The 26,978-nt window shown below is 53.7% G+C and overlaps 11 protein-coding genes across 11 annotated transcripts; 5 read left to right on the top strand and 6 right to left on the bottom strand.

The window, feature by feature from the left end:
- Positions 1-378: 378 nt before the first annotated feature.
- BU26DRAFT_419690 (Fe transport protein 3) lies at positions 379-1,800 on the top strand (the record flags this gene model as incomplete). The annotated part of the gene is made up of 4 exons (XM_033823317.1): positions 379-559; positions 623-1,080; positions 1,210-1,646; positions 1,752-1,800. The coding sequence occupies 4 exons, from the start codon at positions 379-381 to the stop codon at positions 1,798-1,800; spliced, it is 1,125 nt and encodes a 374-aa protein (XP_033688279.1).
- Positions 1,801-1,905: 105 nt separating this feature from the next.
- On the bottom strand, positions 1,906-2,995 carry BU26DRAFT_515640 (uncharacterized protein). Its single transcript, XM_033828126.1, has one exon. It carries the CDS (start codon positions 2,949-2,951, stop codon positions 2,088-2,090), a length of 864 nt encoding a protein of 287 aa, XP_033688278.1. The 5' UTR covers positions 2,952-2,995; the 3' UTR covers positions 1,906-2,087.
- A 417-nt stretch (positions 2,996-3,412) lies between these two features.
- Positions 3,413-6,871, top strand: BU26DRAFT_419971 (uncharacterized protein; the record flags this gene model as incomplete). The annotated part of the gene is made up of 3 exons (XM_033823334.1): positions 3,413-3,849; positions 3,901-5,653; positions 6,080-6,871. The coding sequence occupies 3 exons, from the start codon at positions 3,413-3,415 to the stop codon at positions 6,869-6,871; spliced, it is 2,982 nt and encodes a 993-aa protein (XP_033688277.1).
- Positions 6,872-7,146: 275 nt separating this feature from the next.
- On the bottom strand, positions 7,147-10,419 carry BU26DRAFT_449937 (elongation factor 2). Its single transcript, XM_033824728.1, has 3 exons — positions 10,381-10,419; positions 7,607-10,328; positions 7,147-7,523 (listed from the first exon to the last, which is right to left on the bottom strand). The coding sequence occupies exons 1-3, from the start codon at positions 10,398-10,400 to the stop codon at positions 7,272-7,274; spliced, it is 2,994 nt and encodes a 997-aa protein (XP_033688276.1). The 5' UTR covers positions 10,401-10,419; the 3' UTR covers positions 7,147-7,271.
- A 240-nt stretch (positions 10,420-10,659) lies between these two features.
- BU26DRAFT_477356 (erg10, acetyl-CoA C-acetyltransferase) lies at positions 10,660-12,387 on the top strand. The gene is made up of 5 exons (XM_033825601.1): positions 10,660-10,769; positions 10,825-10,874; positions 10,931-11,003; positions 11,057-11,546; positions 11,600-12,387. Exons 1-5 carry the CDS (start codon positions 10,708-10,710, stop codon positions 12,116-12,118), a joined length of 1,194 nt encoding a protein of 397 aa, XP_033688275.1. The 5' UTR covers positions 10,660-10,707; the 3' UTR covers positions 12,119-12,387.
- Positions 12,388-13,414: 1,027 nt separating this feature from the next.
- BU26DRAFT_515636 (uncharacterized protein) lies at positions 13,415-13,810 on the bottom strand. Its single transcript, XM_033828125.1, has one exon. It carries the CDS (start codon positions 13,801-13,803, stop codon positions 13,501-13,503), a length of 303 nt encoding a protein of 100 aa, XP_033688274.1. The 5' UTR covers positions 13,804-13,810; the 3' UTR covers positions 13,415-13,500.
- A 1,862-nt stretch (positions 13,811-15,672) lies between these two features.
- BU26DRAFT_501481 (glycoside hydrolase family 16 protein) lies at positions 15,673-17,528 on the top strand (the record flags this gene model as incomplete). The annotated part of the gene is made up of 3 exons (XM_033826569.1): positions 15,673-15,805; positions 15,856-16,066; positions 16,115-17,528. The coding sequence occupies 3 exons, from the start codon at positions 15,673-15,675 to the stop codon at positions 17,526-17,528; spliced, it is 1,758 nt and encodes a 585-aa protein (XP_033688273.1).
- Positions 17,529-17,778: 250 nt separating this feature from the next.
- BU26DRAFT_601430 (HET-domain-containing protein) lies at positions 17,779-20,253 on the bottom strand (the record flags this gene model as incomplete). The annotated part of the gene is made up of 3 exons (XM_033835261.1): positions 17,779-18,240; positions 18,297-19,810; positions 19,863-20,253. 3 exons carry the CDS (start codon positions 20,251-20,253, stop codon positions 18,148-18,150), a joined length of 1,998 nt encoding a protein of 665 aa, XP_033688272.1. The 3' UTR covers positions 17,779-18,147.
- A 1,182-nt stretch (positions 20,254-21,435) lies between these two features.
- BU26DRAFT_382521 (HET-domain-containing protein) lies at positions 21,436-22,065 on the top strand (the record flags this gene model as incomplete). The annotated part of the gene is made up of 1 exon (XM_033822591.1): positions 21,436-22,065. A coding segment is annotated over one exon (630 nt), but the record flags the coding sequence as incomplete, so codon positions are not given.
- A 501-nt stretch (positions 22,066-22,566) lies between these two features.
- Positions 22,567-23,118, bottom strand: BU26DRAFT_501478 (uncharacterized protein; the record flags this gene model as incomplete). The annotated part of the gene is made up of 1 exon (XM_033826568.1): positions 22,567-23,118. One exon carries the CDS (start codon positions 23,116-23,118, stop codon positions 22,567-22,569), a length of 552 nt encoding a protein of 183 aa, XP_033688270.1.
- A 3,168-nt stretch (positions 23,119-26,286) lies between these two features.
- BU26DRAFT_385515 (ankyrin) lies at positions 26,287-26,502 on the bottom strand (the record flags this gene model as incomplete). Its single annotated transcript, XM_033822626.1, has 1 exon — positions 26,287-26,502. A coding segment is annotated over one exon (216 nt), but the record flags the coding sequence as incomplete, so codon positions are not given.
- Positions 26,503-26,978: the final 476 nt, after the last annotated feature.

Here is a 26,978-nt window from a genome sequence, read left to right as displayed (position 1 = left end):
TTGCCTCTGCCGTTATTTGTTAGTAGGCTGCTGTTTCTAAAGATAATGGCGGCGTTCTCACTCCCGGGCCAGCTGCAGGCCGCCCTGAGCTATGGCTCTGGCAACACTTGGCATGCCGGTCGGATCTGGATGTGAAGTTGACGTTGCCGCAAGCATCACCACCACGCATCGAAGGCGGACGAAAGAAGATGCAGGTGGCTTTGCAAAGACAAACAACGTAGTGAGGTGAGGGAAGAAAGAGGCCCCGCCCCCGAACTAGCAGCTACGACCTCATCGCGCTTTCCTTCGCCGGCGCCCACCAAAACAACGATGAGCGATGGCGACGACGGCCCATCCGCAGGTGAGCCGCCATTGATCTCTCATCACCCGTGGCGCATAATGACTAAGGCTATTTTAGGCCTCTCGTGGACCGACATACCTACACACCTGCTCCGTGCTGAGCTTCTCCGCAGACAAGACGACGGGCGGCCAACGTGCGGAACCAAGGGCGGGAGGGGCTCCTACAACACGCCCATCCATGTCTTTGCATTGATTCTCATCCTCGCTGTGAGCACCGCTGGTCCGTACCTTCCCTGCCTGCCTGCTGCTCTTGCCCGCGCGGATCCGGACTAATCGCTGCCAGCTTGTTCTTTCCCCATCGTCGCAAAGCGCTTCCCAAAACTCCCCGTCCCACACCAGTTTCTCTTCATCTCGAGACACTTTGGCACCGGCGTGCTCATTGCGACGGCCTTCGTCCATCTGCTCCCGACCGCCTTCGAGTCGCTCACCGACCCATGTCTCCCTCGCTTCTGGAACGAGGGCTACTCGCCCATGCCCGGCCTGATCGCAATGATATCCGTCTTCGTCGTAGTCGGCATTGAGATGTTCTTCGCATCCAAGGGAGCAGGGCATGTTCACGCCGTGGATTATGAGGCCTTCAGCATGGACGAGCACGGCAGCCACACACATCTGCGGCCGGGACACAAGAGGAGCAATAGCTTCGGAAGATTCAGGGTGAACGGACATGTACCGGATATCGTACTGCAAGATATGGCCGAGTCCTCGGAGAATCTCATTGCGGGCCGGTCGCCTTCAATCGCCGTAGCTTCTCCTAGGACGCCTGCTGCGCGACCCGCCCCGCAGGACATTGCGAAAGACGGCGACGAGGACGATTCAGAATTGGACATTGATCCTGACGAGCTTGGTCCTCTCGATGCAAATGATTCTGAGGATGAGGTCCGCCTATTATCACGTCCCGCCGCACGCAAAGATCCGCATCGTGTCTCATCACCATATGCTGATCAGACGCCAGAGATGACGGAAGCGCAGCGCAAGAAGCAGCTACTGCAGTGCCTTTTGCTCGAAGCTGGTATTCTCTTTCACAGCGTCTTCATTGGCATGGCCTTGTCCGTGGCTACTGGAACTTCTTTTATCGTGCTTTTAGTGGCCATATCCTTCCACCAAACGTTTGAAGGCTTTGCGCTCGGGTCGCGCATTGCCGCGATCCAGTTTCCACGCAGCTCGCCCCGACCGTGGCTCATGGCATTGGCGTATGGCACGACGACTCCTATTGGCCAGGCGATCGGTCTGGGAATACATAATTTGTACGATCCTGCAAGCCAAACCGGCTTGTTGATGGTCGGATTCATGAACGCCATCTCTAGCGGGTTACTCCTCTTCGCAGGTCTGGTTGAGCTGCTTGCAGAAGACTTCCTCAGTGACGAGAGTTATATAATATTGAAAGGGAAGAAGCGACTACAAGCATGCGGAAGCGTCGTCGCAGGCGCAGCGTTGATGGCGTTAGTGGGAGCTTGGGCATAGATAAGGAGCATGAGCATCATGACATCTTTTGCATTTGCATGGCGTTGGGCTGATAGAGTGCAGATACTCCATGAATCTATAATTCATTCCTGCCCTCAAGCAAAAGCCCTTCCCACACCGTAGAGCATCAGTGTCGCCGGCCATAATCTCCTTGTTCTCCTAAGCTAACGTGGACTACTCCATACTCATTCCCCATCCATCGAGAAGGCTCCGGAGGCCTGCAGGATAGGCTATGCCGACGTGCCATTCTCTCATAGACAGTACGCTTGATTTGACCAGCTACCCGCTCACACCAGCGAGGCCATCATACCGCCATCGAGGTCCAGCAACATGTCGCCACCGAGGATGAAGGCCGCATCAAGCTCAAAAGTCGACGTGACCGCCGTCATAGGAAGGTCCGATACCAATTTTGCGAGGTCAGTTATTGGTGTAATCCCAGCCCGATAGTTGAGTTTGTCATTGCCGAGGCCGGTTCCTGGATACAGAGCGTCAGGTCCGTATGTACCATTCCAAGCTTGAGTCTGGATATTCACATCGACCTCTTGCCCGAACATGCTCGGCACCGGCGCTTCTAGTGCGGTGATCGCATGTACATCGTCCAGCGGCAGACTTGCCCCGATGTCCATATCAAAATCCACGAGGTCGTTAAAGTTGAAGTCGTCCAAGTTAGACCCTTCTAGGTCTATGGGGCTTTCTTGCAATGCAAGGTCTACAGTGGCTCCATCTCTTTTAGACATCTTGAACTTAGTGTACTCTTTCGGCGTCAATCCTGTCTTGTCTTTGAAGATCTTATGGAAGTATCTTGGGGTAAGTCCAACGCTCTTCGCAAGATCCTGCAGCCTGAAAGACTTCGCATCATCTTCCTTCAGAGCTTCCTCGATAAGACTGCATGCCTTCGCTACTGCGCGTTCCTGGGGGTCGTCGTTCGACTCTACATCCGGCTTGCACCGCTTGCACGCTCTGAAGCCCGCGGCTTCGGCTTCAGCGGCAGTCCCGCAGAACCCGATATTTGCGCGGCGTGCGAGACGAGCAGGGCATGTCGGTTTGCAGTAGATCATGGTTGATTTGACTGTGTAGACGAACTGGCCGTTGGCGTTCGCATCGCGGATTGTGAGGGCACGCCACCGGGCTGCGTCTGTGGTGAAAGACATGTTCGGCGATAAGACTAGCGGTGGAAACAGTTTTCAGTGATAGAAGGTGAGTGTATATTTGCATTCCGCAAGATGGGGCCGCGTTCTACTTAAGTTCGTGGTCGACGCTGGTTCGAAGCCGGGGTTGCAAGAGGATCCGAGAGACGACGAGTGCTGATTGGTCACTTTCCAAGCATCTTTCGGAATGACGCATAGGGACGCCTGAACACAATGGCTTGATCCAATTACAAAGAGCATCAACATGACTAATTACGGGCACAGCGGAGATATAAACGACAATCACATGATACCGCGAACGAGCGCGTCGTGATAGCTCTTCCCGTTTTTGGGTGGCGCTCCTGGGTTGGGGCAGGTACGAACGATGCAGTCACCGCCGAGCAGGACCAAGCTGGATTTGAATCTCCTCTTCTTTTCTTCTTTACGCTATCAATCGATTCATTCAATTCACGGTCCTCCGGATGATGGCTGACAACGCGGACCCTGACCCCCTTCCGAGCATCGCGGCACTCCCTCAGTCAACAGTGCGACAGCTCGGCTCTTCCCAAGTGCTCATTGACCCAAGCTCCGCCGTCAAAGAGCTTATTGATAATGCTCTCGATGCTCGTGCCAGCGCCGTCTTCGTCGACATCGCCAACAACACCCTGGATTCAATACAAGTGAAGGACACCGGTCATGGGATCCCGCAAGAAGACAGGCCGCTGGTATGCAGACGGTATTGCACGAGCAAGATCAGAGACTTCGATGACCTGAAGGAGGTTAGGGGCAGATGGCTGGGCTTCCGCGGTGAGGCTATGACGAGCATGGCTGAGATGAGTGGGACGTTGGAGATCACTACGAGAGTGGAAGGCGAGCCTGTCGCTGTGAAGCTCAAATATGGAAGAAATGGTAAACTCGCTTCGTCAGTCAAGCACGAAAGCCTTTCGGATATGGTGAGACTGATCCAATACAGGACTGAACGAGCATCAGCTCCTGTGGGCACAACTGTCAAGCTCACCGATCTCTTCAAGTTTCTTCCCGTCCGCAAGCAAGCTGCGCTCAAACATTCCTCCAAATGGCTCGCTAAAATTAGGCGGCTGATGCAAGCCTATGCCCTGGCTAGACCGACCGTTAGGTTCAGTCTCCGCGTGTTGAAGGCAAAGTCGAAGAAAAACGACTTTGTATATGCCCCCAAGAAGGACGCCAATGTCGAAGACGCCGTCCTCAAAGTCATCGGGAAAGACTGCGCCTTGCAATGCGATTGGACCGCGATGGAAACCGACGGTTTTGAGATTCAGGCTTTCCTCCCTAAGCCAAATGCGATCGGATCGAAAGTCGCCAACCAGGGTTCTTTTGTCTCCATCGATTCACGGCCGGTATCAGCTAGCCGAGGCACACTGAAGCAGGTGGTAACTACCTTCAGAGAACGACTACGCAATGCCAATCCTACGCTTGTTTCGGTGAAGGACCCTTTCTTCAGCATGAATATCAACTGTCCGTCCGACTGCTACGATGCTAATATCGAGCCAGCGAAGGATGATGTCTTGTTCGAGAACGGGGATTCGGTCGTCAGCGCAGTCGACAAGCTCCTCATGTTGTACTACCCTGAGGCGAGGGGCGAGACAGCAGGAGTGGAGGAGGAAGCTGAACAGCCTACTTCGGCTCAGCCGGAGCTCCGAGACCCTAGCTACCGGGATAATACGAAGCGCTCGAAGACACCGATCTCGATTCATGAAGATTCAACACCACTTGAAGACCACGAACTCGTTCGCAGACCCCCTAAAGAACAGACCCAATGGCGATCGACCATGTACGGCATTGATGAAGAAGATTTAGAATTACTTTCAGACGATCAGCGTCCAGTGATCGAGGAAGAGGAAGGACGTCTTGCTGCTGATGTGTCAAATCCATGGACTATCGCACGAATGAATGCTGCAATGAAACCCAAGAAGCCCGCGAACACACAGCTAATGACTCCAGCTAAGACATTGGGAAACATAACTACGGGGTCAAGCTCCCCTGCACCAGCAACAAATCTACGTCAGCAACGGCCTGTCGAGCCGTTGACGCCACAGACTTCCTCCAGAATGAACATGCCGCAGTCCTCGCTAGACACGGAGCTCGAGAGAAGCATTAGCCGACTTCCGCGTCCGACGCAACGCAGGCCTGCAGGCGGCAGTCATGATCAGACTGTGGATGAAGAAATGGAAATCGTACCAAGCCACTCGCAAGACTTGACTTCACTAGCGAAAGTGGGAGGTCCACTACCGTTCTCACCGATCACCGTCCAGCGACCTAGCACGCAGCCTTTCGAGATCGGCGAGCCCACCGGTTCTTCAACCCGAATGAATGCTCCGGGGATTCCACTCGACATGATACCTTCGTCATCTGCCGCTCCTCGTCGTCCTCGGCGCAAGCAGCAGCCTCGCCATGACGCGCCATACTCGTCCGAATCACCAGGGCCTAGCGATGAGTGGTTTGGCCAGCCAATGCGCAGACAAGCCTCTTCAAAGGCTCTGCGGTCGCGAAAGCAGAAACCGCCACACAATCCAGGTGCGCCTATCTTCGCTTCAAGCAATCTCTCAAGCCCTCGAAAACCAGTATTGAATGCAGCAGATCGGCTCGTCGAGAACCGTCTCTACTCCGAGAATAACGCCGACATTCGTGACTTCTTCAGACAAAACAGGAATCAACACCAGAAAGGCGCCTCGGGGGGGCCATCCCCTGTGTCTTCCTTCACGCCTATTAATCCTCAGTCGAGACAGCTCGGGGAAAGCCTGTCGCTCGTCACTGATAGTGGCGAACAGATCTTTCCTCGCCCGAGCCAGCGCAGCCAGCGTGCAACTCCATCTGACACCTTCTCGCGAGCGACATCTGCGGATCTACACCCACGCTCGAAGCATATCCGAGACCAGTTTCTGCTGCATTCTGATCGTGGAGCTAGTTTCGAGCCCCCAGACATGGCAGAGCAGTTGCATGCTCATGCGAGGCTGGAAAACCCGTCCGAGATGCCATCTAGAACCTCTGCAGAGCCACCACAGGCCCATTCAAGTCACCTTAAAGACCGCCTCTGTTCTCGCGCTGAAAACGTGTTTCCATCCTCTCCCCTGGCAAATGAGAGACCCTCACTCATCACTCGCCGGTCCAACGAGGTCACCAACGCGCTTCGCACGCACAATACTATCGGCTCGCCACCGAAAAATCGCGACATGGCTGCCCAATTTCGTGCCTATGTAGAGCGCGAAGACCCCTCCCGCGACCTATCAGCGTCTCCAACACGACGCGCCAGAGGTCCCCGCAACCCTCCGGCCCACGAGACAGCGCCTAAGGCCCGGCCAGCGCGTCGACGCACCATTGACGGCCCCCTCCGCAGGAAATCGTCCAGGCTACCGCTTGAGAGCATACCCCATGCGTATCGCATCCACGGCCTTGTTCTCCCTGTCGCAGTGCGTATGCGCGACCTGGAGCGCAATATGCGCAAACTAGGCATGAGCAGAAACAGTCTCGAGTGGGGCTATCCAGCTGGCGAGAGTAGCTATTATGCGTTCAGCGTCCCCGTTACGGACGGTAAGCTGCGGGACTGGGTGGTGAAGATCGATGAGATGCTAGAATGCTTGTACGAGAAGGAAGATGTTGTGGACGTTCGAGCCGCGCTTGACGAGGGTGTCAAGGACGCTGTGAAGGCACATCATGGCGGCGCTGGAGAAGGGCTTGAGACATTTGTTGTTGTGGACGACGATGACGAGGAGGAGGAGGATGACGAGGAGATAGATGAGCGTGACCTGACGCGCGTCGAAGAATGGACAAAGCAAGTCTTCGCCGCCAACAACGAGGACACCGTCGGGGTGCTAGATCCAGCCGTCAAGAACGTCGATGGAGTGGAGGAGAGCGCGGACGAGTTTGGGGATGCGATCGAGGATGATGAGATGTTGCTGGACTTTTGATGAATGCTCAGACGCAGTAAGAAGAGTGGGTGACTTTTTGGCGCCGGAGAACGAGGCGGTGTTTATGTTATGCAATGTATGAGGGGCTGAAGCATACCAGGATCGAGTAAAAGTGTGTGTGGGAAACAGAAGGGGGACCCTGATAGCGACATAGTATGATGTGGGAGCAGATCGTGCAATGTACGCGAGGTTGAGGTACTTCACGTAAAAAGTTAAAGCATAGCTTAGTCTGCGTCATCACACATCCTGAGGAAATTTACTGCAAAGCGAGATTTGAAAACTTCCAATGGGTATATTCAATAGCGCCCTCCTGTTTTCCTCCGCACTCGTACTTATTTTAACCCTAAAAGCGCCAGTGGAGGTTGTATATCATACACTCCTACACATCCCCTTCTCCTCACTACTGCCCTCCATCCAACACCCCACTATCCTTCAAACTCCTGAAAAGCTCCGGCTCCAAAAACTTACTGATTGTCACATCCTCCGCGAGCCCCTTGCGCCTCCTCGTCTTAAGCACGAAGTCTCTCGCTAGTGCTTGTGCAGCGGCGGGCTCGAGCGGTCGCAACTTGATTTCCTTGTCGAGCGGGTCACCCGGAACGATGGACCAGCGGTCGAAGACGAGGGAGAGGGAGACTTGGCCTTGTGTGTGGATCTGTAACAGAAAGTTAGTACGGATTAAAGAGAGGGGTAAAGAGAAGACGCGTCATCATATCGGGTCAGGGAGGAATGACTTACCCGGAGATCGGTCTCGAAGCCGAAGGAGTCGATGACGGGGATGAGACCGCGGACGTTGTACAGTGGTGTTCCCGCTATGGGACCATCCTGCAGGACGTGGCCTCTCCGTCGGGCGAGCACAGTGTATAAACTGCTTTTCGTGTCCGCGGGGCCAATCATACTGCAGCTATATACAGGCTCCATTAGCCTAGGGCTTGCCATCAGGAAGCTAGAATAGCACGCGCGTCGACTCGTCGGAATGATCTGGCCGCCACCACGAAATATTGCTTCTGATGCGAGCTCGACGTCTGTGATGCGGAACTTTGTATTCCGAATCGGTTCTTCGCAGAGCGGTCCTTCGCGCGTCGCCCAGCTGAATCCCTGCCGTATGGTATCGCGGACTGAGCGGAGCGTCTTGGTATCTACTTCTGAGGGGAGAGTGTCGTTTTGGAGGATATTGGGACCCATGTCATCGGGACCGAATGCCCAGATGTTGCGGGATGCGAGCAAGTCATAACCGTAGTTCTCTTCAAAGAATTTTCCGACCACACGCACGGGATCTTTTATGCTGACTTTGCCGGCTTCGATATCTTCTGCAATGCCAGGATCGAGTGGCTCGGCGATCATGGTGAGCTTGTTCTTCTTGTTTGGTGTGAGGGCGTAGCATTTGATGGCTGACATTTCGACGACGGTTTCGGAGAAGCGGGTCACTGGATCGGAGACTTTTATCTCCATATCGGCGTATAATCGACGTAGGTCATGTAGCACACAATCCATATACAGCTCGCCGGTGCCCAGGATGACGTGCTCGCCAGATTCCTCGACTTTAGTTGTGATAAGTGGGTAGGATTTGTTGATTTTGCGGAGACCGTCAAGCATCTTGGGGAGTTCGGAGGGGTTGATGGGCTCAACGGCAACTTTGAAGACGGATTCGAAGAAATGGCGAATTGGCCGGAAGATGTAGGCGTCTTCATCATCGGGCAGTTTCTGTGCAACGATTGTGGCCGTCTTGACAATGGAGTTGTCCACACCACCAAGGAGCACCCAGTTGCCTGCTGGGACGCCGCTTGTAGGGACGTTGTATCTCGACTCAGCGATCCATGTGTCTGTGACTGTCGCAACTACCATGTCTTCTTCGTCTTCGAGCGTGTAACCTTCACCTAGGACGCGCACGGATTGTGGCGATTTGGCAATACCGCTCAATACACGTCCTAAGCAGTGGAAGGACTTCGCATCCGTGGTGTTGAAAAGCTTCGTGACGTGAATGACCAGGGGTCCGTCTTGGTCACACCTCTCCATGGCTTCCGCAGTCTTAGTATCCAAAGGGCCCGTGTAGTGCCTTTCCAGCAGCCGCTTTGCACCATCTGCTGGTGATGGGACGTGTTGCACGATCATATCCACGAAGCCATTAGATGGTCCGAAATATTGCTGGCACACAAGCCTCATGAGCTCTTTTGCGTCGGTCTTGTACTCGGACGGCTTTAAGCGAATGCCCAGCTGATCGAGCGTGTCCTTCAGATCTTCCGCACTTTCGCTGAGCGTGTGCGCGTAAAGCTTGTAGATGGGCTCCAGGATCCAGTAGACGAAGGATCGCTGAGAGTTCTCTTCTTGTCCCTTGCGACTAAATTTGCGGCTTCCGGGATTGAAGAATATGTCACCCCATAGGCGCACGGCGAACTTGTCGGCATCTAGATTCTTCATCGGTTTACCAAAACCCGGCGCTTTAGAGGGCCCAGGGTAAAACTCGGCATACATCTTCGCGAACGACTGCAGCGTAAAGCACCACCGCATGCTCGTGCAGGCGAAAGCAACATTGCCTTTCTCAGGGCTTACACGTCTGCTTTCTCCCCGGCCTGGGATGGTATTCTCAATGACGGTGTTGACCTCCTCAATCACATGCTTGACTTTGAAGTATGCGTCCCTCGGGGGCAGTTTCAACTCCAGGATGAGGCGGTCCATCTTGTTGACCACTAGTGTTAAGGGCAGGTCTTCCAGCACGGCGTGCTTGATTGCCAATTCCGTTGTGACCTGCACGCCCTCGACGACGTCCACCACAAGAACAACTCCGTCGGCCAGTCGCAATGATGCTGCAACCTCGTCTGCGAAGTTTACGTGTCCCGGAGTGTCTATGATGTTGAACAAATGCGACTTCAACGAGGTGTTCTGCAAGACCAGCGTCATGGGCGCCGCCTTGATCGAAATCCCTCGTTCGCGCTCTACGACGTGGACGTCCGTGTACCGCAGCTGCTCTTCCCTCTTCTTCCCTCTCTTCGCATCTAGCCGGTCCTGGATGTCATGCGTCTCCATAACCAGCATATCCATGAAAGCCGTCTTTCCATGGTGCAAGTGCCCTGCAATTGCGATGTTCCGTATCTGATCCGGGTAGTTCATCAAGTCCGTCATGAGCTCGCGCGAATAGTGCACCGGCGGCAGATCGGCTTCCTGCACGGTGAACTTCTTCTGAACCACCGGCTCGATGATAGGCTGCGAGAGCGCCTGCGTGTCCTCTTCCTGTACCAGCACTTCGACATCGGGACCGTATACGTCGGACGCGGAGGGGTAGTACTGCTTGTCCTCGTGCAGAATCACGGCGTTCGACGGGCCCTCATCCACCTCCATAAGCTGCTGGTCATGCGCCTCCTCCTCTTCCTGGCCCTCGTCGTCGAGGACGTAGGCGTCCGCTGCCTCGCCCGTGGACTGCGCATCTTCGTCGGACTCCGCTTCGCCAATAAAGTTGCCGAACCTGGTAAAGTTAGCACTTCTGGACTTTTGAGACTTGAAAGATCGGGACATACTCGTCGTAGAGGTCATCCATGGCGGCGATTGATGTGAAGGCAGCGGTGCTGTAGCGGCCTCGGAGCTCGAAGCTATCCGGAAAATGCATGTCTTGGCGCGGCGGCGGGGGCATGTTTCGCCGAGCGCTCGCAGTGGCGGAAGGCGGTCAACAATGGCAGGGGCGACCGCCTCCACCCGCCAATCGGAGACGAGTGCCCTGCAGGGACGCACCTTCGCATGCAGAGCAGAGCGTCTTCACAGCACAAAAACTGCTGCGCCCTCGCGTGCTCTGAAGCCAACTTTCCTTTCCTTCTCCTCTCTAGAGTCCACGTTTGGGGAACTGCAAAATGTCTTTTCCGCCTGTATATATCGTCTCGGCCGTCCGCACGCCCACGGGCATGTTCCTGGGGTATGTTCTCTCAACGAAGTGGGGGGCAACAAGCGGCGACTAACCCCAACAACAGCTCCCTCTCGAGTCTGACTGCTATCCAACTTGGCTCTCATGTCATCAAGGGTACGGAAAAGCTCCAGCTCTGCAGTAAACATCCATTGGACTAACATGACCCCCAGCCGCCGTCGAGCGTGCCGGTCTCAAACCGGAGGATGTCCAGGAAGTCTTCATGGGCAATGTGCTCTCGGCAAAGTCCGACATCTGCTCCGACGCTCCAGATACACTGTGCTGATCACGGCTTGTAGTCTCGGCCAGAATCCCGCTCGCCAATGTGCCATCGGCGGTGGCCTCCCCGACACCACCGTTTGTACAACCGTGAACAAAGTCTGCGCATCCTCGATCAAAGCCCTCATCATCGGCGCCCAAACCATCATCACCGGAAATGCAGACATCGTGGTTGCAGGGGGGACGGAGAGCATGTCTAATACCCCGCACTACCTCCCCAACATGAGGACTGGTGCCAAGTTTGGAGATCAGTCCTTGGTTGACGGTCTGCTCAAGGACGGCTTGACCGACGCATACAAGAAGGAGCACATGGGTCTGCAGGGAGAAGAGTGTGCAGATGACCATGGCTTCAACCGCGAGCAGCAGGACGAATACTGCATCCGCTCGTACAAGAAGGCCATCGCTGCTGAGGAATCTGGCTGGTTCAAGGAGGAGATCGCTCCTATCCAGGTGTCTGCTGGCCGCGGGAAGCCCCCAGTCACCATTGACAGGGACGATGAGCCTAAGAATGTGCGCTTTCCGTTCACTAATCTTTGCTTCGAACGTTCACTAATCCACGCCAGTTCAACGAGTCCAAGACGCGCAGCCTCCGACCTTCCTTCAAACCCAAAGACGGCACTGTGACAGCCGCCAACGCCTCTCCTCTATCCGACGGCGCCGCCGCCCTCGTCCTCGTCTCCGAATCCGCCCTGAAAGCTCACAACCTCAAGCCCATCGCTAAAATTCTCGGCTGGGGAGATGCTGAGCAGAACCCCTCTAAATTCACCACCACCCCAGCGCTAGCTATCCCTAAGGCTCTGAAGCATGCAAAGGTCGAGCTGAGCGCAGTCGATGCATTCGAGATCAACGAGGCTTTCAGCGTGGTCGCGCTCGCGAATATGAAGCTGCTTGGTGTTGTGGAAGACAAAGTGAATATGCATGGCGGCGCGGTCGCGCTCGGCCATCCACTGGGTGCCTCAGGCGCGAGGATAACAACGACCCTTTTGGGGGTTTTGAGGGAAAAGAAGGGAAAGATTGGCTGCGCGGGTATTTGTAACGGTGGTGGCGGCGCCTCCGCCCTCGTAATTGAGTCGTTGCAGTAAGGACCAAGAATGCCCGAACAAGACGACGTGACGGATATAATAGATGAAAGGGGCATCACACATAGGTCTTAGTAGGCGATAATTGACACACTGCAGTTCAGCACAGCGCGCTCAACAGGCAGCAAAATGCGCTCAAAGGCAATCTGTTCGTCTTGTTCGCTCTCTGTCACGCCTTGCGTTCTTGACATTACCTAGCCAGAAGCGCTTTTAGCATCTTCAACCACAATGAATTTCTTCAGGCGAATAGACCGATCAGGCGGAAGAAAAATCCACAACCGCCGCTTTGTGGGGAAACAGTCGTCTCCGATACCGGCCTTTCCTCGCATACCGAGCTCAACGACTACACAATTCAGCTAGCGTTCTACCAGCCCTACGCATGTCAAGCCGCTAGCACCACCACGCTCTCTTGGCCACTAGTTCTGAGCTTCACTCTCTGGCTGGACAGCGAGCAGGCCTTGTTCTCTGCCTCCGGCACAGCCGCTTCTTTCTCGCAAATCACTGGGCAGCAGGTTGACGCTGAGCGGTTTCTGCATGGGCTTGAGTTGAGGGCGATCGAGCGGTGAGTGGGCTCAACACACAAAGAAGTTGAAGACGACAAACTAGAAGCTGCCGACGGCGTCTGTGAATCTGTCAGCCGTGCATCCACTTACCCCAGAACGGCGGCCGGGGCAAGAGGAGAGCGACGCAGGAAGCGTGCACTCGAGCTTCACTCATGACACCCCCACCACCCGCAACGTACCCTCTCTACCTCCCTATCACTCTGCGACTCTCCTGACTGCCTACTACAATATACTGCCTCTATCTCCCTACTACCGTCTAGCTCCTACTACCGTCCAGCTTCTACTACTCTCTAGCTTCTACTACTCTCTAGCTTCTACTACTCTCTAACCTCTACTACTCTCTAACTCCTACTACTCTCTAACCCCTACTACTCTCTAGCTTCTTCTTTACTTGTATAAACTAACCTGCTACTCTCTCTTTCTACGTTACGTCTACTAGTTCGCTATAATCTTCTACTACGTTAATACCACGCCGCTTATTTGCGAAGAATTTAAGAGTAGTTAGAAGGTTTATAGAGAGTGTTAGAGAGAGTGCAGAGAGAGAGTAAATAGTTAAAAGCAAGAGCGCTAGAGAAGTAGAGCGTTTAAAGAAAGAAAGGCGATAATAAGAATAGCGTAAAAGAGTATGTATTAAGCTTATAGAAAATGTAGTATTCTCTAACTATTACAGTCGCGCGGAAACGGTGTTAGCAAAAGTCTTACCACTCTATCGCATCGTCGTGTTAACGTTAAGAAATGCATCGCGAACGCCGACGCCCTTCTTATACCACAACATCCACACAAGCTTCTAATCTGCACCTCCGCCGCATTACTGCCGGCATCTCACGCCGCAGACAGAACTGGCAAAGCGGAGTAGTCGCGCTGCACTAGCGCCGCATCTGAGATTCCTCCGGCTTGTCGCTGATTAGCTAGTGTCGGACTACGGAGATGAGAAGGATGTAAGGCGGGCTGCGAGAGAGAAGCACGCCTCATGACTGCATAGCCGGCAAGGCGCGGGGGAATGGAGAAAAGGAAATCTTCTTTTAACGTGTGGGGTTGATGGTTTGGTGGTGGCGTGGGAGGAGGTCCTGGTGGTGGGTGGTGGTGAGGGTTGCGACGATGCAGGAATGGCGCGGTTGGGGGCATTTGTTGAGATGACAGGACACCTAGGTAGAGAAGGAGTGGGAAGACTGAGTAAACCAGGAGGGAATGGCATGTTAGCCTTATGTCTGTGCTTGGTAAATGCGACTCGGACGCGGAGAGAGTCCGCGTCGAGGAGGTGCACGCTCAGGCAAATCCTCAATGCGTAGAATTATGTGCATTGGATAATGCAGCGCATATCAATACGTCTTAGCGTAGGTCTCTCCATTCCGATGTCCGTACATTCATCTGGGTGTCTTCCGACTGGATATGGAATGTCCGTTACGGAGTGGCTTTGCAACTAAGGGAGCGGAGTTTCGCTTGCGAGGCTGTAGATCGCATCGCATGAACGCGTGGTCCTGGGGGTAAGCGGAGGATTGAGTGAGCAGGAAGCAAAATCATACTCTCTGTACCACTGTAAGCGGAAATTTAAGATTGGAGCGGAGTGCGTGCGGCGAGGCTGTGCCTAAATCTTCCTGCGATGAATGCAAGCACCCAACGAACGCCAGTTTATTCTCAAAAAGCAAGCTTAACACCAGCGCGACGCGTATTCCGCACAAACAGAAAGAGCTAAAAAGGGTATCCGGAAGTCCTCGGTGTAGCCGCAGCGGTGCGATGTGTCTCGTTAGATGCATGTGATGCTGTTTCAAATACGGTCTTCCATTTGCACCCTCTCATTTCGCACCTCTCCACCCAGAGGATGTCCGAACCACGGAGGATCATGTACCCCAATCAAGCAAGACACACGGAAGGATCGTTTAACGCATTTACCTTTTTGACTTTTGTGGGATGCCCAAGTGTCCGAATGCTTGCTTGATCGTGGAAAGTCCGTGGCGGCCTTGTGCAACGTCGCGTCGATGGGCGAGGGAGGGCTTTTTTCTACTGCGAAAGCGGAATCGAAATGAGGACGCGTGTCTTGGGATAGACGAGAGGCTGTTCGTTGTCGTCTTCATAAGGGGGTCTGGATCTCGTTATCGATAGTGTGATGGGGAGATAGGAGATGCGCAGGATTGATTGGGTGGATGGTTTAGTTTCAGATCGGTAGGCTATTAGACCGTTTTACAAGGCGATGGACTATATGGGGGTAATGATCTCTGATTGGGCTTGCTACCCATGCATCAACTCAGTTCGGGGCAAGTGGCCTCGCTTCTGCTCTGACAAAGCTTGAAATGCCGGCTCCGTCTTTAGCTCCGCGGATTCGGCCTCGACCAATGAAGCCTTGAAACACCCCCAACCCCAACCCTCCTGTGTTTCAACTTCACGGCATCGAAACGACGACATGTCGTTCGTCCCGATCGCCCACCTCGCCAGCGGACAACGAAACTTCGACCAGGTTAACCTAGGACGTCTCCCGGTACCTGTTTCATACCGCCACCATTCACATCGGGCCAGCAATCTTCTCAATGTCCATGAAACAGCAAACTTGCGCGTTCCACAGCCAAGGGCCTTGGACACCTGCCTTAGGCAGGCACTCTCCGTGCATATCAGTGGCTCATGCGCGTTCCTCTCGAAGAGTCTAGCCGGTGATGAACGGATCCTCCACTTAGCCTTTGCCGTAGTGTGGCTCTAGTCCGGCGTTGAAACAAAGCTTGATCGATTAGACTTGTCCATCTGCCGCTCGGATGGCCTGAGGACGGGACCCTGGAAGGCGAATCGACCCGTGGGATTGAAGGAGTGGTGCAACGTAGCGATGCCGGTTTCCGTTGGATGGCCTAGGTGCCTATATAGGCGGGCCAGTCCATTAATTCGATCACTCTCTATCCATTCTGAGATATATCGGTCTGTGGCATCGCCTTTCTTCTTCACTTCTTTTTCTACTGTCCTTCTTTTGTTAGCGTCTAGTACGCGCGTCACTCTTTTCTACCCGTCTTGAAGATGCATTTCTCCACGTTCGCTTCCGCTGCGGCTCTCTTCCAACTTTCCATAGCTGGCTATGTATTGGAGGATGATTACATGAGCGACTTTTATGGGTCTTTCGACTTCTTTACTGACCCAGATCCGACCCATGGTACGTGGTGATAATGCACCTTCAAGGTTTGTCATGTTGATGATGTGCAGGATTCGTCAAGTATGTTGACGAAGCTACGGCGCGGTCGTCGAACCTGATCAACGCGTCTACGACGGTACCCGTGGAGTGGGGTGTTGATACCACCACCAAACCTACGGATGGAAGGCCCAGCATCCGTCTCGCCAGCAAGAAGACGTACAACACTGGACTGGTTGTAATAGACGTCCAGCATATGCCTTTCGGCTGCGGTACCTGGCCTGCGTGAGTCCACTTCTTTTAGATCATTATACCGCCTAACATATTCTGCAGTTTCTGGATGGTTGGTCCCGACTGGCCTAACGGTGGTGAGATCGACGTCCTCGAAGGTGTCCACGAGCAGGAGACCAATGCTATTACTCTGCACACCAACAGCGGATGTTCCATCGCCACTGACGGCAACGCGTTCGCCGGCGACGTCTCTACGTCTAACTGCGATGTTAAAGCTCCCAACCAAGACGAGAATGCCGGCTGCTCCATCAAGCAACAGAGTTCAAAGAGTTACGGCGCTGGACTCAATGGCAATGGGGGTGGCGTTTACGCTACGGAGTGGACGACCGATGCCATCAGCGTCTACTTCTTCCCGCGAGGCGAGGTTCCCCAGGATGTTCTCGGCGACAGCCCGGACCCAAGCGGATGGGGAACGCCCGCCGCGAGATTCGCCAGTTCCAGCTGCAACATCGAACAACACTTTAAGGAACAGCAGATTGTTTTTGACACCACGTTCTGCGGCGACTGGGCTGGAAACACTTGGAGCAGCAGCTCGTGCGCTTCCAAGGCCGCGACCTGCAATGAATATGTTCAGAACAACCCAGAGGCTTTCACGGATGCTTTCTGGACTGTCAACGCTTTGAAGGTCTACTCGAACAACGGCGAGGCGCCCCAGCCGTCTGAGCCGGCCTCTCCTCCGGAGAGCAGCGCAGTTCCTGTGCCTACCGGCGAGACCACTGAGGTCCCTATTCCTTCTGTGACCGGTCTTCCGTCCATTATCCCCACCATCGAGCCGCCAAACCCTTCCGATTCCAGCGTCGCCGTCTCAAAACCCGTCCCAACGAGCTCCGGCATCGACTCCCCGCCGATCATTGACCCTTCGACCGTTCCCACCGCCCCATCAGAGACGCCTGTTCCCTCTGCGCCAGCTCCTTCCGGGGTGCCCTCTGGGCCTCGCAGAAGCAGGGGCGGCCACCACGGCAGGCCAACCCAAAGTCTCAACAACAATGTCGTGGCGCCAACTGGTGGCACTGGTGACGGCAACATGGGCGGCTTCCAGTGGCCTAGCGGCGGAAGCGGCGACGCCGAAAGCAACCCTGTTCCCAGCGGCACCGCCGCACCCTTCCCCGTTCCCGGAAACAGCACCATTCCCCTCCCCACCGGGACTGGCACTGGTGTTCCATCACAGTTCACATCCATCGCTCTCAACATCTCCTCCGTGCCTGCCGAGACCGCCATCGGCGCTCAGCCTACGAACCTCGAGAGTATGCCTAGCTTCGGCGATGCGACGGCGACGCCTTCGGTTACCGCTCCGGCCGTTCCTACCGTGACGGACATCAACGAAGTCGTCGAGACTGTCTACAAAACTGTTGTGGTTACGGTCACGCCTGGCGAGACGCCTGCACCGGGATCTAGGAGGGCGAGGCATGTTCGCGCTCATCGTCGCAGGATGGTGCAGCATAACGGTGGTCGCTGACCAACATTAGCGGTGACCTTCGGTGATGCTGTAAAAGGCATTAAGCTCTGAGGAAGTTGAACAGTTTTCTTGCATACATATACCCTATTTCTTTGTATATACTTTTTACATTCTAAGTTCGTTTTTGCATTGCGTTTGGTGGAAACTTGGAAGTACATATCAATAACTTGGTTACTTCGCATATCTAACGCTGCATATATCAAGCATGCATTCTGATCCACACTTCTTTTTTCGACTGCGCGTTATCATTATGTTTGCTATGGATACTATTCTTGATTCGTGATGGCTAAGCTTAACAAGGTCCGAGCTTCGACGCCGGTCCATGACGAGAGCGAGACGTTAGCGGAGGAGTCGAAAGAATCTCGCGGCAAATATCTCTCCACATGATATCGACAAATGGGATGGGAGTGTACGCAAGGGCAAACGGCTACAAGGTATCCCCTGGGGAATGAATTTCCCATTTCGCCACAGAATAAGGCCCCCGCGTGTCCTATTTCACCTCTCAGAATAGAATAGACAGCCAGCCGGGGATCCTTTAGGTGAATAATGCGCAAATTAAGCAGGCCAAGAGAGAAGAGGAAAAAAGCAAAAACTACAGCCAAAGGAATACATGGTTGGTTTACAGAGCCGAATACGCTGGTCGAGGCTGATAGGTACTGACATTAGTTGAATCCACTTGGCTAGCCTGGTATACGCCCTGCTGGGATCCGCTCTAGTTATAGATCCTGTTAGGCTACTAACGGTATTCTCCCCGGGGCGGAAACTTACTGGTGGATAATACTCATACGGAGTCTGAGTATACTGCATTTGAATTTGAGACAGAAGAAGCAAGAAGCCTTGCTGCCCGTTTGGCATGTTTACCGAATAGCCCTGCATATGCCCGGGCTGTAGTGGCGCATGGGCGAAGGCCTGGAGTGGTTGCGTGGGAGGCGGTGGTTGGTACAGCGTGGAGGAACCTCCTTGCGGTGGAGGGAGGCTATCTTGTAGCGGAAGCGCATTCTCCTGCAGCCACGCCGGAGGATCTTTGACTGAAGATATTCCACTTAGCTGGCAGAGGCCGTCTCCGACTTCGTAGATGTTGACGTGGACGAAAATCATACGCTCGCCCATGATGGTCTCCTTCATTTTCGCTACGACCCTACGCCCATTACGCATATCAGCGAAGGTCTTATCTGTGCCACCCTCAAGGTCAGACTCGAAGCGTGCTGTGCGTGCTCCCTCGTACTTCAGATGCCCTTCCATGGAGCTTAAGCCTTCATGAGTGAACGTGCCCATAGGCGAATCGTATATAAAGACTTTGCACCTGCACTTGCTCACTTCCCACGTGTCGTGGCCATAGCTCTCATACAGCTCGTTCGTTTGCTCATGGCTCATGAGAACGGTGATCAGAGTGTCATCTGGGTTCCTGAAGACCACTGCCGCGTAGCGGCCTGGATTGAGGACGATGGTTGATTTACCCTTGATCCTCATCCATTGCTCCGCCGGGAACACGTACGAGACCTTGAAGCTGTGCTCGGGTGGGTGGAGGTGTACGAGGATGCCGTGGTGCCGATCGAATTCTTCAGTACTAGGCAGAAAGACGTCTTTTCGGAGGTAGATGGTCGACTGAACAGGAGGGTAATGAAGTTTTGGATCCACAACAACTGGAGCACGCTTCCCATGGTCTCGTGCAAACTGGTCCGATCTTAGTGGCCGGACGTAGATTCCCAACGAACCGCTGAAGTCGCCTTCATAATGGCACGTCAACTCGGCGAGATACAAGGGTGCCTTTCCGCTGCTGTTCCGGAGGCGATACAAGGGAACGTCGACTTGTAGGCCATAATTCGTTGTTGCAGATGGTCGGCTAGTTTGCATTTGTCGGTACGGCACGATATCGCCTGAATTTGCGAATTCGGCAGGAAAACGGGCAAATGGACCACGGAGTAGGGCATCGCCCGTGTCAATCAACAATTCATCGCCATCTTCGCATTGGTCCTCCCAGGCAAAAAGCGACTGATCGTCGGAGACCTTCATGATTTCTTCTTGTAGTCTCGAGAAGGCTCGCTCTCCTTCGCCATAGAGCAAAGGCATGTTGACGCCAAATATGCCGAGGAGGCAATATGCGATATCTTCTTTCCTAGTCGTGGTCCGCTGAGAAGCCCAAAACATCCGCCTGGCTATGCTGACCCTCCGAATGTCTGAACCCTCTATGGTGTCCTGGTCGATCCCAGTGATGACGCTGACAACGGTTCCTAAAGTCGCCTTATCGCCAAGGTACTGCCAATCTTTCGAGAAAAACTGCACTGTTCTCGGTGCTATCAACTCTTGAAGGGTCCATGAACCATTGGCTCGCACTGAGGCTTTCAAACAAGGCGTCCGCGCTCCTGTCCTTTGGAGAAGGCGCCTGGACATCCACTAGATATGCCAAGCAGGCTTTCGAGTCTCTATACCACTGGAACATGGAGTTGATGACCTCTGATAGCTCCGCGCTGCTCGTTTTGTCGATACAGCAGGTGTCGCACCAACCGAAGTCGAACCCTTGGCGAGCGGCTTGGTGGCAGAAACTGATAATCTTCTGCCATCCTTCGAGACTATATAGAGTCGACTGGGTCCGTGGATCCTGCGACAGGAGGTGTTGTAATGTGACCTCCTGAGTGCCCCAACGGAGCGATAGGATGGCGTACGGGGGCCTGTGGCCGTCTTGAAATTCTTGCAGCTCTAGTGTCCGTGTGTTGAGTAGGCGCATTGCGAAGGAGGCTCCCTAGGGCGGGAAGATGAGAGGATACTGTACAAGGCACCGCGTTGTTGGATTGACGCGCATGGTGACGAGGCTGAAGTCCAGGGCAGCTATTGATTCCTTGGCGGTGGCTGCGACTAGTGACATCTTGAGAAGGCCCTTCAGCTCGTGAGCGGCCTGTCCTTATGCCGTAGCGGCAATACAGATCAGCCGGGTCGCTTGGCAGGTCGTCCGCATAGGAAGTTGTCGAGGTGCGGATGATGGAAATCCTTCATGCGCGTCGTTGAAGACGATGAGGGACTAGCGCACGCGAGAATGGAGCTAATGCAAATATAGTCAAGTGGGGCGAGAGCACCAGTACTTGGCTATCTGCAGTTTCCCGTCGCCATCTCGTCTCTCACCATGCCGCGTCTTGCCTTATTTTCCATGAACTTTACCATCCCCCGAGCATAGCTTCGCTATGTACTGCTCCTTGCTCTTGCTAATACGTACTAAAACCACGAGTGGGTCAGCAGCCCTCTCCGCGCTGAGCTCGGCCAGGCACACACTCCCCAACTAACGGCGAGGAAACGCCCAAGTGCGATCCCAAGGGGTCAAAATCTCTGGTTCAAGACCATGCAGTGCCTGCCAATGGAGAAGCTCCTGATCCCTTCGCCTACTTCTCGTGGGCTCTGCGACACATGTGCCCAGTACAACTGGGCGTGGCATCTGACACGGCATCTGCCTGGTCGAGTGCCAACTCCATTGTTCAAATACGAGGAGTCACTAGGAAAGCAGTCAATTGAGAGCGGACAGGGTGCCCGGGTCGAATGCCCTCTTTCCGAGCTGGGCTACGCAAAATGGTACCGCGTCGACCGTGCACCTTATATTGGTGTATACTACGTCAACGAAGCGAACGATTGCACTTGGTTTGAGCTTGCGCCGATAATTATCCTCCAGTCCTCGCGCTACTGCTCTTTTTGCGATATTCTACGGCAGGCGGCTAAAAAAGCAGAGTTGCAACTGCCTCCGGAAATCTACGTTAAGTGCTAGTTTCGGGATCCCAAAACCGACCTCAACCAGGATCCTCATATCCTCACCATCGAGTTGCCGGATAGGAGCTGGATGGGGACTTACTGGGCTGGGCTCCAAATGACCCTGTTGGGAGATGAAGAGACCGGGGCTTTCGCTCGTCCACTTGTCAATCCTTTCCAAATCGATCTTCCGGTTCTCAAGAAGTGGCGAGAGCGGTGCAAGGAAGAGCATGGATACCACTGCAAGCCATTGCTACCAAGCCCTTACGAACCGAAGCACAGACCCGACGAGGGATCACTACCATTCAGGGTCATCGACGTGGTCGACGATCGAGTTATACCTGCTCCAAGGAATTGGCAATACGTGGCCCTGAGCTATGTCTGGGGCGGTGCCGTCCCTTTCAGACTCAAAAGAGCTGACATATCTTATACGCAAGCCAATTGCCCGTCATTTGAAAGCTCTTATGCTTCACTGCATCGAAAAAAGCTACCTCGAACTATCCAGGACGCCATGTTCGTCGTGGAACTGCTTGAAGAGAGATACCTGTGGATTGATTGCCTCTGTATCGTACAAGACGATGCCGAAGAGCTGAAGGCAAATATTCATTCGATGGACCGGATATTCTCTGCTGCGCAATTGACAATAGTTGGGGCAAGTGGCCATGATGCGAATGCTGGCCTTCCAGGACTATATCCTAAGACAAGATATGTTCAGCCCATCACAGGCTCAGTCGACGGTATTGGAATTGCGCAAATCGAACCGACTTTGAGACTCGAGCATAGTGTGTGGGGTTTCCGTGGTTGGACTTACCAGGAATACCAATTTTCGACTCGAATGATGATATTTGCCAACCAACGGGCGTACTTCCAGTGCAAAAAAGCGTCTTTTACTGAGATCCGGCCAAATAGGTCGTGGTTTGGGCTTCCCACCACCCATTTTGGCGACTCTCGTGCTAGCGACCACCATTCTCCAGATCCATTCGGAAAGTATGTACGGCATGTGGAGGAGTACAGCAGCAGAGCCCTAACTTACGATGATGACGTCCTCAACGCACTTTCCGCTATTTTGGAGGATTACGGCGCCAAAAACAACACAACATTTTGTTGGGGCTTACCTCTTCAACACTTCTGACTGGCGCTGTTATGGGTCAAAAAACCTCTTACCCAGCCTGGTTTTCCCCGGTTGAGACGACGTACAAACGGGAACACTTACCCATTCCCATCATGGTCTTGGACTGGCTGGGTCGGAGCGGTCCAATTTGATTTCAGGGACATTATCCTTCCCAATCTAGGGGGCCACCCGGTCAGCTCAATCTATTTCCGCAGCAGCATCGTCTCCGCCATTACTTGGCCCTGGGATACAGAATACGACCTCGATGTGGTAAGCGATCCCTTCGAAACCGGTATTCTGGACATACGGGTCGAGCTGGCCATGATCGATTTGTCTGATCTCTGTCCGCATATTTGTATACGAGATTACCAATCTGACGACGGAAGCACGATTACGGGAGGTGCGGAATGCTTCCTCCTCGGCAACATCACCGATGATAGGATCACCAACAACCACATTGTCATGATTGTCGAATGTCACGAAGACGAGATCTACCACAGGAAAGGGCTCTTGCGTATTCCAGAGCGGCACTGGCATGAATTGAAATCTGAGACAAGATGCATTCGACTTGCCTAATAGAGGAGCACCCCTCAGGCATCCGTATGGTGCAAAATGCGGGACAATGAGGACGAGCTGTAAAAGGGAGGCACGTCGCGTACGGGAAGAGTGGGAATGCACCACATTTCCCCATAGGCTGACCGGAACGCGAGTTTGGAAGGATGGACGTGGCGCAGTGCGAGCCGTAGCCATCCTTTGGAATTCTTTAAGCTCTGAAGCTTCAGGGAACATACCAATTCAAGGCTAGTTGGCGGCGGGCCTCTTTGGGGAAAAGCAGCATACACAATCGCTATCGATGTCGCAGTTTAGAAGGCTTCGATCCCTGCTAGTACGTCTTGTCCCTTCCCTGATACTCCAATGTATACCCCATCGGCTTCTTTTGGGGGCCCCAGACGCGAATGAGCGACAAGTATGCCGAGAAATCCTTTTGCTTTCGGTTTCTCCCCCGCAGCTCCCTCATGAAATGCTCATAAGCTGATTTTAGTCAGAGAGGAAAGGAGTTGAAGCATTTGTGAAGAAGAGCAGGTGCCGGATGGAGAAGTGTATGCCCAGCCCCGTCCAACCGGGCGCACCATGCTGCGAGCCGCGACGGCATCGACAACTTAGTATCTCTCCGTTTTGCCTTTCCGTCTCTCTGTCAGGGCCGGAAAAAGCACTGCTGAGGCATCTACGGTACCTTTTTTGTAGGCAAAAAATCGCAGAACGCCCAAGCAGCGTAAACGAGACTCGGATATGATTTGGTAGCGACCGAGAAAGCCTTCCCAAGTCATGCTGAGCATGACTGAGCATTTTAGAAGGAGGCAGCAGCCCAAAGCCATGCGCAAGGAAGTCTGAGTATTTGGTCGAAGAGTCCATCAGCGCGACCGAGCCATGCTGTCTGCCTTCTAGCATGTTTAGTCTATGAGTAATGGAGCCAGTAATAAGTCGGCAAGTGAGGTCTTGTCTCCATGTAGATGCGCGTCCGCCTCTTTAGAGTCCCAGAAGAGACACAGCAGCCATTGCGAAGCGGCGTGGCATTTTGAAGCTGATGGCGAGAGGAGACGAGGGAGACTGAGGACAGAAGAAAGAAGGCGAACTTCTATAGATTGTCATGCCCGGCGCTAGGCCCATGTTTGTTTCGTCGTTCCTATTTTGATCCGATTCTTCACCTCAAAACTGCTCCATATTCCGGCGAAGAGTTCATTTTTAGAAATCTTCACGCCCAAGGGGAAGCGAAAGCTATTGAAAGGCGTTTCGTTCAGTTTTAGAGCGAGGCAGACGGCCCGACCAGCCATTAGTACGGCGTTGATGGGATTTTGGAAGCCAGGCTCGCAGAACGTGTGTGCAATTCGTTTCGAACGGAGAGCAGGAGGAAGGCATAGCATGGCACTGTTGAGCTTTTTGCATTCGGGGTAAGGACCCGCATAGACGCAAAGATCTTCTCTCATTGTTCAATGAAGTTGAGCTTTTAGAGTCCGAGAGGAAGAGCAGACGCCATCGAGACAGTGAGCGATAGATTTTTAGAAGGTTCGATGGATGCGAGTGCGCGAGAGGATCGTCCCATAGGCCGAATGTGGACCTGATTTTAGACCCCGGACAAGGTGGCAGCCATACCGTCTGCGTGCTGCAAGTTTTAGCGCGATCAATTGCAAGAATGCGGTGTGGGAAAGAAGGAGAGAAAGAAGGGAGGGAGCGGCTTTTATACGGGGGCTAGCTTGGTAGATACTAGGACGGACACGTACGGGATGGAAGGTTGATGAGAAATACGCGAACACTCAGCTGTTCACGCCCTCATTTTCATATTTCATTCTGCTCTCTACCCAAAACGAACTACCAGAATCCCAATAACACCGACGTCTTATACGCTTCCACGGCGTTTCCCCAACTGATCTAAATTCACACTGCGTATTCTCCCGAGTCCAAACCGCGCCCCCACCGATTCCATTCCCTTTCCCAGTTGTTCATCAGTCTGTGAAACTTCGGCCTCCTCCTCGGCACCGTTCTCCGCTATCGGTATAAGCAAGATCATCAGCACCACCCCGTTCTGCAAGATCTTACTTCTTACTACCTCCGACTCGCGGCCCACTTCTTCTCCCGGTACCTCTTCTAGTAACTCAATACTTCTTCAGCTCCGGCGACACCCCCTTCTCATCCCTCAGCTCTTGCATTCCCTGGCACTCCGTCACTAGCGTGTGACCACATTGGCGAGTGGCACGCTATCCAATGGAGCTATCAAGGAATGCTACCTATTGCTAGTATCAAAATCCATCGGGGACTTCTGGGCACACCGCGCTACCGGTCGGTCTGGGCCTCTCTGATGGGACTCAAGGTCGAAGCAACCTGGAGCTGTACATCTGTCAACAAGTATCAAACCACCAGACACCCTGGCCTAGCAAGCACCATTGGCTTTCCAGCAAATCTCGAACGTCCTCCATACCCTTTTCAAACGAATCGGGAACTTGAACTAGAAAAGGCGGTGCGCTCACAGCCCAACAGGTATCAAGCACCCTCCCGCTGCTCTTCCTCTTCCACAGCGTCCTCCAAGAGGTGCAAGATATCAACTAGGCCCTCTTTGACGGCTATATCAATAGCACTTGCGCCCCTCTTGGTAACCGCAAAAAGATCGGCGCCGTATTCCAGCAGCAATTTCACCATCTCCGGCGACTTGCTAGTCACAGCCTGGTGCAGCGGTGTATGGCCCTCACAAGTCCTCAATTGGATGCTCGCCCCGTGCTCAAGCAAAAGCTTTGCGGTTTCAATTCTCTTGGCGAGCGCCGCGCAATGCAAAGGAGAGCACCCATGCTTATCGAGGTGCTTGCCGAAGTCAATTTTCCCGCACCCGAGCAGAATCTCTGCTACTCGTACGTGGCCGTTCTGCGAGGCCAGAAACAGTGCTGTGTATGCATAGTTGTCTTTGGCGTTGATGTCGGCACCGTGCTCGAGCAGCTTCTTCACAATGTCTACTTTGCCACACTGCGCTGCTGCTATGAGCGGCGTGCGTCCGCAAACACGCCGAATCTCTGGATTAGCGCCCAGAGACAAGAGTGTCGCAACGCATGATGTATGACCTTTCGCAGAAGCCAGGTACAAAGGAGTGCAGTTGTGAACCTGCACGCAGTCGATGCTGATGCCGAGCGAAATGAGCTGTTCAAGGATATCGTCGCTCCCAAATGCCGCTGCTCTGTGAAGAGGATTCCACAGTCCTTGGGATGATGTCTTCGCATCTGCACCTCTGGACACAAGAAAATTTATCAATTGGCGTCGTTCACAGCGCGCATTCGTGACGGCGTAGTATAATGCCGACTTTCTTTCGTTTCCTGGTAGATTCGGATCGGCGCCACGATCAAGGAGCATGGTGACAATATCTATGTTTGCCTTGTCGGCAGCGTAATGGAAACAGGTTTCTCCGTGCTTGTCTTGCAAATAGATATCGGCTCCCTTCTCAAGGAACATGGAGACCATTTCCGTATTGGACGTCACGACTGCTTTAGTGAGAGCAGTTGTTCCTTCGAAGTCCTGAAAGTCGACATGCGCACCTTCTTCAATCAGGGCACGAGCTTTTTTGACGTCCTTTTGTAGAACCGCAGTGATCAAAGATGCATTGAGGACCAGCGTGTTGCGGTCCGGTCTGTTTCGTTTGATAGAGAATTTTGAAGGCGAAAAGGTGACAGGATCATCATGTCCACTCTCGGATAAGGAGGGACTGGAAGGAGGCGGCGTGATAGGCTCGTTGTGGTGCGAGCTTACGCTTAGCTGGGATGAGCTATCCTGACTCTGAATTGACGGCGACCTGCTTCGACGGATGGTCCTAACCGTGTCCTGTGAGCCGCTGGAGGGGGCCGCCTGGGATATCTGAATTACAGGAATGGGAAAGCTAGTTATCGAGGATGCGGAGGATGCAGGCTTCGGAAGCGGTTTGCAACAGCTTCTAACAAATGGAGTGCCTCCAGCGGCTGCGTCAATGAAGGAGAATCGTTCGAAGGCAGCCTGCGCACTAGGCCGCTTCCAAGGTATCTTGCTCAGCATTGTTCTCACGATGTCCAGAGAGGCTCTGCTCTCCTCCGTATTTGTAG

Source organism: Trematosphaeria pertusa, assembly GCF_010094035.1.
Source record: "Trematosphaeria pertusa strain CBS 122368 unplaced genomic scaffold BU26scaffold_3, whole genome shotgun sequence".
Lineage (NCBI taxonomy): Eukaryota > Fungi > Ascomycota > Dothideomycetes > Pleosporales > Trematosphaeriaceae > Trematosphaeria > Trematosphaeria pertusa.
The sequence above is the reverse complement of the archived record's forward strand: the minus strand, read 5'-3'. Positions and strand labels throughout refer to the sequence as shown.

Bases quoted from the DNA above. Each gene is read 5' to 3' on its own strand.
- BU26DRAFT_515640 (XM_033828126.1), bottom strand. From the start codon at position 2,951: ATGTCTTTCACCACAGACGCAGCCCGGTGGCGTGCCCTCACAATCCGC.
- BU26DRAFT_449937 (XM_033824728.1), bottom strand. From the start codon at position 10,400: ATGGATGACCTCTACGACGA. The intron at 10,329-10,380 runs GTATGTCCCGAT...TAACTTTACCAG, and splicing joins ATGGATGACCTCTACGACGA to GTTCGGCAACTTTATTGGCG. The intron at 7,524-7,606 runs GTAAGTCATTCC...TTTCTGTTACAG, and splicing joins GCTTCGAGACCGATCTCCGG to ATCCACACACAAGGCCAAGT.
- BU26DRAFT_477356 (XM_033825601.1), top strand. From the start codon at position 10,708: ATGTCTTTTCCGCCTGTATATATCGTCTCGGCCGTCCGCACGCCCACG. The intron at 10,875-10,930 runs GTACGGAAAAGC...CATGACCCCCAG, and splicing joins TGGCTCTCATGTCATCAAGG to CCGCCGTCGAGCGTGCCGGT. The intron at 11,004-11,056 runs GTCCGACATCTG...CACGGCTTGTAG, and splicing joins GGCAATGTGCTCTCGGCAAA to TCTCGGCCAGAATCCCGCTC.
- BU26DRAFT_515636 (XM_033828125.1), bottom strand. From the start codon at position 13,803: ATGCCCCCAACCGCGCCATTCCTGCATCGTCGCAACCCTCACCACCAC.